The sequence below is a fragment of the Myxine glutinosa genome, chromosome 8 (genome assembly GCF_964187855.1).
Source record: "Myxine glutinosa chromosome 8, kmMyxGlut1.1, whole genome shotgun sequence".
Lineage (NCBI taxonomy): Eukaryota > Metazoa > Chordata > Myxini > Myxiniformes > Myxinidae > Myxine > Myxine glutinosa.
Window position 1 is genome coordinate 85,956,724 of NC_136268.1, and position 12,500 is coordinate 85,969,223.

The window sequence follows — 12,500 nt, forward strand, 5'->3', positions numbered from 1 at the left end:
GCTTCGAAACTCAAATCGCCACCTGCCGGTGACTTCACCTGCGCTGGTTAACGCGTCACGGGATTCCCTCGCCGTAACAAAATGGTTTCCCATCGTCAGAGTCAAGGGTTCGGAGCCTCCGACTTCGAGATCCGCCAAACTGACTTCTCAAATCAGTTACGGATCAAAAAATTATAAATACGTAAACATGCATGAACACAGAAATTAATTAATTGATATGCAGTACCACGAATGATTATTTATATATTAAAATCCTACACCTGTTTGAACTTGTCATGAGTAACGTCCATCGGTGGTACAGATATGATGCTGCAGTGGTGGCACACTCTTTTTTGAATAGTCTAGTCTGAGTTCGATTCCCCATCCAAACTGTCGGATTGGTTATTCACAGACAGCGATGGGGGCGTTTGCTGTGACGTCACAAACGACGCCGTCCGTCGGATGGAAAATTTAAGCTGGGTGTCCTGTGTGCTCACATTAGTTAGTAATGCGTTAAAGATTCCACGATTTTTTACGAGAAGAGTAGGCGAGTTATCGCCGGCACCCTGAACAAATTACAAATTCCATCTTCAGTTGCATACAGCCAGTTCGTTACATTCAAGACTTGCGGAGGGGGGGAACTTTCCCCAACAGTAAAAACGCATTTATTCTAACAAGAAGTAATGCCTGCAAGCAATTCCAGGGAGACGGAACAACCGGCGTGACATCATGATTATAATGGTTTGATGCAACACCTAGCTGATAAAATTGTCTTGTTGCATTATTATTACAAATGCTTAGGTGCCCATGAGAGAAGGAAGCAAGAAGCAAGCTGCCCCATAAATATTGCATTCATGGCAGGTCCACTGCCAGTGTTTTGTGAGACACGAGCGGGCATTGCAAGTAAGAGAGAAAAAAACGTCCATGACAGCATATGGTCTTTGATAATCGTGCACTTTGTATTATACTCATCGTGATGTTGAACCAACTACATACATGTACTGATGTGTTATACACGAGGGGCGATTTATAAAGTTCTCAGAACAAGTACAGATACATTCAAAGTATACGGCACCCATGCCAAATAAATAAATATCCTCCAGCACGGCATTACCGCCATGCAGTTCAAAGAGACTGTATTGGGAGGGAGAGGTGTACAATAATTGATTGATTAATTGCACAATTAAAATCAATAAATACTGATCATAAAATATTTTCTTAATCAATTGCCTAATAGCATACCTAAACCATCAGTGCTTCATCCTAAGCTGTAACTTTTTGATAATTAATTAAACAAGTCATTAATCGAAAAAAAAAAAATTAATTGATTAATGAATAAATAATTAATTGATTAATCAATAAATCAAAAATATCCTTTATAGCCACATCACTTGGTCACTGTCATGTCCAAATATCAGCTTCCTAGCTCAAAAGGTGCCTTAGATATTGCACAGATGAGAAAGAAAATAAATAAATGATTAAAAATAAAAATAAATAAATAATAATCATTAAATAATTAATAAAACGGCTAATAGAATACCTAAACCACCACCGTTTCATCCGAATCTGTAACTTAAAAAAAATTAATTAATGAAGTCATTATTCGAATAAGTAAACAATTAGTCGATTAATTGATTAATCAATCAAAATGAGATGAGAGCTTCAGTTGTCTTTCCTACTTTTCTTTTTTTTATCAACTGAGTGTAACCAATCACAAATGCAGATAATTATGGAATGTTGTTATTAGAGATGTTCATGCAGTTTGTAAGAAGTTGATGATCATGTACTGATATTACAACATTGTACTTGGGCTGCTAATTTGTAGAGTCTCAGTATGTGGCTACACCACAGGAGTAATCAAGTACTGTGGTAACCAGTGGAGTGTTTGTCGAAGCTTGAAGCAATAACTGATTAAGTGTAAATGAGGCAGTGATGTAGGGATTGTTATGTGATGGTGCACAGAGCCCTGACAGAGCAGGCTAGTGATGCAACTGGCCTGCACAGAGCCCTGACCTCAACTCCATCAAACACCTTTGGGATGAATTGGAACGCCGACTGCGAGCGAGGCCGAATCGCCGAACATCAGTGCCCGACCTCACTAATGCTCTTGTGGCTGAATGGAAGCAAATCCCCGCAGCAACGTTCCAACATCTAGTGGAAAGCCTTCCCAGAAGAGTGGAGGCTGTTATCGCAGCAAAGGGGTGACCAACTCCATATTGATGCCCATGATTTTGGAATGAGATGTTCGATGTTCGGTTGTCATCCAAAAGGTATCTCACGTGCCTGTACACAATACTGTCAGACAGGGGACATATCTCTCCTACTTTTATAACTGCGATAAAATTATTCCCACCTTCCTGTGGAATTGGTCGGGGAACGTCTATATTTTTTTTGTCCAAGGCTTTCACGAACCCGCGGGCCAGGCATGACATTCAATTTGTGGTGGCAGGGAATTGTAATTTTTTTCCAGGTTACCAGCGTTAAGTCGTCTACCCTTTGCGACGGACTCTGTGGGATCTTTAACATCTACCAATGACCAGTGCTGGAAGACGGGTCCTCCAGCTTAATGTACATCCGATGGACGATATACATTGAGGGAGAAACCTCACACTAAATGCAAAATGAACGGAACTAACACTCAGAACTACGGAATACCAACATTTCTTTAGCAATACACTCAGGTGACTTGATGCTCTAAACTCCACGCGAAATGAACACCGAAGGCCTAAGCTCTGGTGCTACTCTCACGTATCAAAGAGGTAGGAACACTCGCAGCATAACGCGGTGTGATGTGATACTGTATCTACTCGCACACCTGTATTATAGGATCGCACAGGTTTTACAAAATCATTGTGACGTAGGCTACACGGTCCACGTTGTATATTGGGGTTGGGGGGGGATATTGGAGTTTGGGTTTCCTCCAGGCCAAGTACTAGTAATCGTAGAAAATGGGAAACAAATAAAAAAGAAGACGTCATGTGGAGCACGATACTTGCAAAATCCGCCCACCCCCCCCCCCCCCCCCCCCCCCCACCCACCAAGAAAAAAAATTCCATTGATACAGCAAATTGTCCATTTCATCAAGATTAAAATTCACAATCTTGATCAAAGCTCGGATCAATAGGAAGAAAAGTGACGATTTTTCAGATGAAAAATTATGATTTTGGAAGGTTGACCTTGAGTTGACCTTTGACCTTTTGACCTCAAATATAATTAGTTTCCCTATTTAGTGACTCAATGTGCAAATGCTGTTCAATTTTCAAGTCAATCGGATGAAAATTGAGGATTTTTGAAACTTGGCCTATGTGACCTTTTGGCCTATGTTGACCTCAAAAATACTTGGTGGTTGAATTCAGTGACCAGATATGCAAGTCTTCTTCAAATTTCAAGTCAATTGGATGAAAATTGAGGATTTTAGAAATTTGGCCTATGTTGACCTTTTGGTCTATGTTGACCTCAAAAATACTTGGTGGTTGAATTCAGTGACCAGATATACAAGTCCTCTTCAAATTTCAAGTCAATTGGATGAAAATTGAGGATTTTAGAAATTCGGCATATGTTGACCTTTTGGCCTATATTGACCTCGAAAATACTTGGTGGTTGAATTCAGTGACCAGATATGCAAGTCCTCTTCAAATTTCAGGTCAATCGGATGAAAATTGAGGATTTTAGAAATTTAGCAAAGTTGGTGACCTTTGGCCTATGTTGACCTTTTGACCTTGTGACCCCAAAAACAATAGGCTTCCTGCTTTTGACCAACTCTACCATTTGGTGAAGTTTCGTGAAGATCGGTTGAAAATTGTGACCTGTAGGCCGGTGACAAACAAACAAACAGACAGACGGACAAACAGACAGACAGACAGACAGACAGAACCACAAATGCAACCGACCAATATACTTGAAAAATCTTCGATTTTGCAAGTAATAAATTATGTGGTGGTGGGGGTAGTTGCGCATCATGGAAAATGAGCGCCATGTTGCCCGTTCAGTCAGAATTGTTAAGCGTCATGGCTGCAGATCGTGATACCGAGGCGGGACAGCTGATGAGGCGTGGGTGGGAGGGAGGTATCTCTACTCTCTCGTAGGGACCGGTTCCGCGTTGCTCGCAGAGTGCTGGGCGCGGTCGCTTTGGTGATGTTTCCGGATTAGTCTCGGCTTGTGTCGAATTGCTGGTGGCGTGGGTTTGATCGTTCATCTCCGGAAGCCATGGCTAACGACACGATACCGACCTTGCTTTATGGGGTAAGAAGGAGTGTGGGCTAGACACATACAGAGAGAGAGAGAGAGAGAGAGAGAGAGAGAGAGAGAGAGAGAGAGAGAGAGAGAGAGAGAGAGAGAGAGAGAGAGAGACAGAGACAGAGACAGAGACAGAGAGAGAGAGAGAGAGAGACAGAGAGAGAGAGAGGGAGAGAGAGACAGAGACAGACACACAATATATATATATAATGGTTGGAGGAGGGGATAGGAGAAGGTGGGAGGGTGATATAGAGGGGAAGAAATTTACTGATGGAATAATAATTCAGCCATTTTCCCGTTGAACTGGTTGAAGACTTAAATCTGAGGTCCTTTTGGGATCAAGAAAGCGGTTAGAGACAACCAGAGATGCTTTTCTTCCAGGAAGTGTGTACAGAACCTAAACATTTTGATGTAGACCTACCTTTGGGACAGGCTGAGCTTGCTAAACAGGTAATCAGCAAAGCAATCCAAAAAAGGAATAATGACAGGTGTACATGAGATATTAGGCCTTCGTCAAGGAAAAGCTATTTTCAAGTAAATCCCACGCGAAAATGACCAACCTTTCTGGCAACTTATGTAAAACACAATGTGCTGTACTGTGTTATCATGAGTGCTCTAACTGTGTGTTATTAATCTGCATTCAGCCTGAAACGCCGTTTTCTGCACCATTAACAATATGTACGGGTACAGTATGCCGAGTGAAGATGTGGCCTCATCTGGGAAGAGAAACCGGTTGATACAAAACATTTAACAGACATACAGACACAAATACAGTAGCATATGTTTTGATTTTTTTTCCAAGTTTTGTAATACATTCAAGCATATAGAGACTTGTCTCGGGCCGCTCTCGGTCCCAAAGGTTCAATTGGCTATCCCATAGGAGTGAAGTGTCGCAGTCCCGATCGTCCAAAAACAACCTCTTGCTGTAATTATATCACAAGGATTGCTGAGTGATGAACCCCTGCAATTGTAATCCAAAAATTTACTTTCAGTAAGTGTAAGCAGGTAATACACACTCAACCAATTAAGATGGATGCGATTTAAAAATGCGAGTTAAGCGATCTATATCTATATTTTATTCTATATACCTATATAAATGTAAGTTGCACGATTGCGTCTAAGCCCTCTAAATGGTGTAGACGTTGCAACCACAGCACGTATGATGCTGAATTATACCTCATTTAAGAGCTCCTGGGTCCGTACAGTGCATGCGAAGGTTTACAAGTATTAATATTCATGCAATTTTGAGTTATGTGTATTGTTGTTCTTGGGTGGTGTATAGGCCCAGAGTTGTTCGTTGAGGTTGGCGTTGAAAAAGAAAGAAGGAGCTGCAGACCTGGAGTTGGTAGGGGAGTTGATGACCTTTTTTTTTTGGAGGGAGCTTGAAGACTTGAGATTGAGGACTTGGTGCTGGGAGGAAGGGCGGCTTGCTGCTTTGAAGAAGAAAGGGGCGGGGGTGGGGGGGAGAGTGAAAGACATAAAATTCGAGTGGGGGGCAGAGAAGGGACAGAGATGGGAAAAGGGCTTTGGGGGGGGGGGGGTGAGGACCTGGGGGTAGGAAGGGGTGGTTGAGGACTTGGGATTTGTGAGGGAGGGTGGGAAATGGGTCGAGGACATCAAGAAAAAAGGGGGAGGAAACGATAGAGAGTTAGGGTTGGGGGGGGGGGGAGGAGGGCAGAGAGGGAACAGAGCAGGGAGAGGGGGGTTGAGTATGTCGGGTGGGGAGTGGAGGAGGGGGTTAATACCTGGAGTTGGGAAGGGGCTTGCAGACCTGGGATTAGTGTGGAGGTTGAGGACTTGAACAAGAAGGGAGGAGAAGACGACAGAGAGTTGCTGCGAGAGGAGTTAAGGACTTGGTGGGGGGGGGGGGGGGACTAGAGGATTTGGGTTTGAGGGCTTGGTGCTGGGAGGGAGAAGGGAGGGAGTTGAGGACTTGAAGTCACATTTTACATTATGCGGAATTTCTGTAAGTTATGCTGTCAAAAGGCAATCTTGGCAAACTCCCAAAATATTCCAGACTCTATTGGGAATGAATTCCCTTAAAACAGGCTGGAATGACTGGGTTATTGGTTGAGTTCCATTTTTCCGCTACCTCCTTCTCATCTCGGCAGGTACATTCTCAGGATGCATTGATTTTTGTAGAACATTGTGTGGATGGTTGAGGAGTTTCCTTATTTTAATATCCAGTTTATTGATTTCTGATTGTGGCCAGTTTATTATTCCACAGCTGTGCTGGAATACTGGTGCTTTGAGTTGGTTTATGGCTTTGATTTTGTTACTTGGGGAGATGTGTGTTTTCAGGATCCACCTCATTCGAAACAGTTATTCTTTGGTAATCATTTTGCACATTTATTTGTGACATATTTTATGGCCCTTTTCTACTTCGAGATATTTGTAAGATGCTTCGTTGTCTAGCTCCTGTAATGTTGCATTTAGGTTGATTGTTATGTTTTTTGTTGGTTTACCTTGCATGAATGTGCATTTGGCACACTTATCCACACCAAATTTCATTTGGATGTCATCGAAGTACCGTTTCACTAATTTCAGTTGTTCTGCCAATTTTTTGTTGTTTGGTGCGAAGAGTTTTAAGTCGAATCATCCATGTACAGTAGATGTGTCACTTTTGTTGTCTATTTGAATGCTCTTCTATTGGTTGTTAGGGTGTATCTGTGTCCTTGCTCATTAACGAGGATGCTTAGTGGGTCCAGGGCCAGGCAAAACTGGAAGGGCAAAAGCCCGTCTCCCTGGAAGATTCCACAATGTATCTTCACCCCTGGTATTCACCCCCTATATAGCTCTCATACTAGCCCAGACTAAGTCTCTAAAAAAAAATTATATCTTTCCTTCCGAGTGCTGTTATATATAAATGTGGTATTCCAAAGCTCCATTGCTTTCTCAACCAGTTTGATTACTTGAAGGTTGATCTTGTACACTTGCATGCCTTTTATCGTCCACGAATGTGTGACACTATCAAAAGCTTTTATTATCATCTCCCTACACCATGGACAATTTGGTTCTTCTCGTTTTACAATTTTTGGGTATGGCCCTGATGAGTAGTAGGTGATCCGTTGTTCCAGAGTATCCTCTCTTACATCCCTTATGTTCTGCTACTAGGCCTCCTTGTTATGTTAGGTGGTGGTGCATCATTACTGTGATGATTTCCATAAGAAGTTTGTATGTTGTTCGTAGACATGTTATTGGCCTATATTTGTGAGGTTTCTTCATCTATATATTTTTTGTATTTGTGAGGTTTCTATATTTGTGAGGTTGGGTTTCTTCAGATTTTGGGATGATGAAGCTCATGGGAGCCCCTCATCCACTATCTTCTCCTCTTGGAAAAGTTAATTGAATGCTTGAGTGTAGTGATTGTGGAGAGCATCTTTTTACGACGTAGCCCCTAGGCCTAGGGCAATGCCGCTTAGAACAGTGTTTGTCTGTCTGTATGTTAGTCCCGACAAACATACACCAATCAAAGCTGAGGATCTGGTCACATGACAGGGGCACAGCATTTAATAACCATTACAGTTGCACATTTTACTCAAAGGAAATTTAATAACCTTCTGTGTAACATTTTCGGGTCCCAGCGGGTGTCATAAGGTCGGTAGGAGGTTTCAGAAATTCCTCAGTACAATTATGATTTTGAAATGCGATCGACACGGACCTAGAGATATTGAGTTTAAAGCAGAATGAGGAAATGATGTAAGGGTTTCCATCCATGACATTCGCGGATTCCCCATTTACAGTTTTGCCATTGACTGGATATCGCAACATTCACACTGGGTACGTTTTTTGTGCAAGTCCTTCACGAACCTGCTGTCAATGCCTGACATTGATTCGACTGAAGTTGACCCAGGAATGTGGAATTTATTGGTTCATCGTTTGCCATTTGCCGTTTTTTTTACCCAAGACATTCACGAACCGGCTATCCATGCTTGAAGTCAAAAAAATGTAATACTTACATTATTTGCTAACTGGTATCCCCACCCAGGTCATACTAACCTTTTCAACTAAAGTATTGTCAAGTCCGTAGCTGATGAATATCAACCTTGGATGGATAGCCAGATGGTCCTTAATTTCCGAGGCAAACGGCCGAATTAATGGTGGTACTTTTTCACGTGCAGGATGGAAGGCGGCGATGTGCTTACCTGAACGAAGCACACGGGGTTATTCCCGAACCCACAGAACAAATAAGCAACACAACAAATGAAATGCCACAATAATGAATTTAATGAAATAAAGCATGGCAAAAATAAAGGTTGAGGTAAAATAAATATTCTCTACTTTGAGGGACCCTCCCTGTAGACACAAAAACACACAAGGGGAAAGATAAAATAAAATAAATTGTTTTCTCTGGTCGGCCGGCACTCAGCTTGCTCAACGAGATTGTTGAATGAAGTCGGCAGTACAGAGTGGCCCGAAGCCGCTCGTGCGGGAAACGCTCCATCAATGGCACGGAGTCGCCCTCCACAGCGCCACGTACGTGAGTTATTTTGTGCGGGCGGTCGTCTTTCGCTCCCCACTCCGTCTGAAGCGCCAAGAACCCCACAAACTGCCACTGACGCCTCCTCCTCATGATCGCAAAAGTTCCACACCGCTCTCTCTCAGCACCAGCGCATCGAAAAATCCCAGCCGCAGTCGAGTGACCCTAGAGACAATGACAAAACCAGAGACACCTTATTCTTCCTCCCTTCTCCTCAAACCTTCTTGCTCTCTCACATCACGCCGACCAATCATCCTTTCTCTCTCGACTCACCCCATTCCCCCTCAACCAAGGGCGTGGTCTGCCGGTTACGATAGTTTGGAAGCGGGGTTTATTTGCCGATCGGCAAATGTTCATGTCCTGTCGGAGGTGGTGGGGTGGGGTTTAGCCCGATCGGAATGTTCTGGGTTCTGTCGGCAGTTATGTCAGTTTTTTTTTGTTGTTGTTGTTGGAGGTGGTTACATGGCGGCCTTGTAGATGTAAAAAACGTAGGGGAAAAACCACAGGAGGCAGCCACCTACTGGGAGAACTAAATTAACCCCTATCTAGGTCTAGATAATATTGCTCCACCCCTCCCTCCCCACCCCCCATTTTTATTTTCCAAGTGTTATTGTGTTATTTTGGGTTTTCATAAATATCTTTCCATAAATCTTCAAGTTTATCTTTTTCAGGGGGATTTGATCAATCTTGCTTTTGCTTCCCCAATTTGTCGTAAAATGCTTTTGCGTTATTTCAAGCATCTCGATTTGCTTTCTCCCATTGTTGACTTCGTCATAGTTATTTTATTTATCTTCCTTGCCATCATTTATATTGGTGTGTGTGTGTGTGTGTGTGTGTGTGTGTGTGTGTGTGTGTGTGTGTGTGTGTGTGTGCGTGTCTCGCACGCTTCAATATAAAGTTTTCTGCTGTCATATGATAATAAAAATGGGACCGTTGGAAAGCTAATATAATCTATTTTTTTTTTTTTTTTTTTGTATACAAGATCGAGGCTCGTGAAAGAGCTAACATTAATGACACAAAAAGTCAAACCGACACAAACCGACACAACCCGACACATAAAACACAAAATAAGGGGAGCGGTAGACACGATGGGGAGAGAGGGGGAAGGACACAAACGCAACATTTGAGAGCAGGGACTTCGAGAGAACTGTGGGAGGGAGAGGGCTTGGGGGGAGGTTGGAGAGGTATAAAACATATGGACACTGCAAGGACTTCCAGGAAAGTAGTTGGAATTTCGAAAAAGTGTATCTGGGGTGAATTAGCGGGGGTAGAAAAGATCAAGGTTCTGGATGGGGAAAGATAAGAGATGGTGGTGAACAGCTGTTTTAAAGACCTGGAGGGAGGAGTGGGATTAAAGGGAGTGGGGGAGTTTGTTCCAGAGGCAGGAGAAAAGGGGAATGAAAGAGTGAAGGTGAGCAGAGAGCCTACATTTTGGCAGTTTAACCATAAGAGGGTTGCTGGCAGATCTTGTGCGACCTGTAGGAATATTTGGGGGACAGAGCACAGAGAGAGCTGGGGGAGCATGGCCGGAGAGGAGTCGGTAGAAGACAGAAAGACCACCAACCTGCCTGCGGTGAGCTAGTGAAAGGCCCTCGGAGTTAGCTTCATCGCAGGAGATTCCAATGATTCTGAAAGCTTTGGCTTCAACAGCATGAAGCCGAGGTAGGTGTGAGGCAGGAGCACCGGCCCAGAGGGGGGAACAGTATTCCATTGAGCTGCGGATGAAAGCCTTGCATGTGGTGAGGAGCTCAGGTGTGCCAAGGAAGGACTTCGCATGACGGGGGATGCCCAGTCGGTGACTGGCTTTGAAGGCAAGCTTGGAAATGTGGTTTTCCCAAAAAAGATCATGGCAGATAGTGAGACCCAAAAGCTTGAGCGACAGAACTTCTTGGAGAGGATTGTTGAGAAAGTAGATGGGAGGGTTTTCCAGTCGGTCTTTTCAGAGAGACATCGTAAGAGTGTGAGATTTGTCAGGATTGAAAGACATGTTCCACTTGTTTGACCAGTCTGTGATTTTGTCCAGGTCTGCAGAGAGTGAGGAGGCTGCAGGCTGCCGATCTGAGGGATGAGGAATGGAGCAGCAGAGAGTGGAGTCATCAGCAAAGAGAGAGAGAGGATTTTCCAGAGAGTCGGAGAGATCATTGATGAAGACCAGAAAAAGCACAGGGCCCAGAACATTACCTTGGGGAACTCCGCCCAGAACAGGAAGGGGCGATGAGAGAAATCCATTCAGGGCCACACGTTGACTACGACCAGAGAAAAAGTCCACAAGCAAAGCGTGGAGATTTCCATGGATACCATAGGAGGAGAGTTTGGTGAGCAGAGCAGGGTGCCAGACTGTATCGAAGGCACGTGATATGTCGAGGGAGACAGCTCTGATTTCCTGTTTGGCATTGAGGACCTCCATCCATTGTTGAGACAGCAGAAGCAACATGTCCAGAGTAGAATGACCTGGTCTGAATCCAAATTGATGATTGGAGATCAAGCCATTGCAGAAGAGGAAGGATTTGATATCCGAAGCAATGATGGATTCCATGACTTTGCTGATAATTTGGAGCCAGCTGATTGGTCTGTAGTTGCAAGGATCTGTTTTTGCACCTTTTTGTGTAACGCGGTAATGTTTGCTGATTTCCAAGATGCTGGCAGATGACCTTGAGCAAAAGAGAGGGTGAAAAGAACAGAGAGAGGGTGAGATAGAGCGGCAGAGCAGGATTTTAGGACCCGTGGGCTGATGCCGTCTGGTCCAGTTGCAGAATCAGAGTCGAGGTTTGACAAAAACTTCTCCACCTTGTCAGGAGAGAAGGACACAGAGTCCAGGAGCAGTTGGGTTCGACTGGGTAAAGTGGGAACAGAGAGAGATGGGTTTGGGACAAAAGATTTTGAGGCAAACACAGGGTTGAGGCATTCGGCTTTGTCACGTGCGGTGTCAACAGTGTAGCCATTTGAGGTGAGGGAGGGGATGGAGGGGGAACAACAACAACAACAACAGGCATTTTAAAGGCCATTTTCCCTGCAAGAGCGGGGGTTAGCCCTGCGGTCCCCATGACAATCTTCTCCATTTTGCACTATTTTCTGCATCTCCCCTTGTTAACCCCCTTGCCCGCATTTCTTCTTCGACCATCTTTAGCCAAGTCTTTCTCGGTCTTCCCCGTCCTCTACTTCCTTCCACATTCATTTCCATCACTCTTCTCAACCAGTCACTTTCATCCTTCCTCAACACATGACCAAACCATCTCAAACTGTTTCGCTTCACAACATCCATCACAGGCTTTATTCCCATCATCTTTCGCAATTCATCATTTGTTTTCCTCTCTCTCAACGATACTCCACACATCCACCGAACCATTCGCATTTCCACCCTTTCCAGCCTTCGTTGCTGCTCTATGTTCATTACCCATGTCTCGCTCCCATAAATCATAACACTTCTCACACATGCAGCATACACCTTTACCTTCAGCTTCAACGACACTCGCCTCCTCGTCAGCACGCCACTCAGTTCCCGAAACTTCTTCCATGCACATCTCACTCGAGCAACCGTTGCCGAGTCCGATCCACCTTCTCCATTCAGCATGCCTCCTAGGTAACAAAATGTTTTCACACCTTCCAGCTTCACGCCATCTCCAAGATCCAACTCAACATTTCCTCCATCTGCAGCTCCCTCTGTGCACACCTTACACTTGAATGTAGCTGCCACACTGGTTAATGACCCTCTCAAACCACTACATTTTTGATGAACCCACTCAGCGCACATTGTGGAGGGGGAACAAAAACCAGAAACGGATTTGTCCAGATGCCACCAGGATTA

General features: G+C 44.1%; 1 protein-coding gene across 1 annotated transcript in view; it reads left to right on the top strand.

The window, feature by feature from the left end:
• Window positions 1–4,072: 4,072 nt before the first annotated feature.
• The window catches only part of LOC137432661 (NIPA-like protein 3), a 142,136-nt gene continuing 133,708 nt past the window's right edge, over window positions 4,073–12,500 (top strand). The window contains exon 1 of the mRNA XM_068124753.2: window positions 4,073–4,221. Within this exon, the coding sequence (XP_067980854.2) occupies window positions 4,186–4,221 (36 nt within the window). The 5' untranslated portion in view covers window positions 4,073–4,185. The remainder of the gene's footprint in view (window positions 4,222–12,500) is intronic.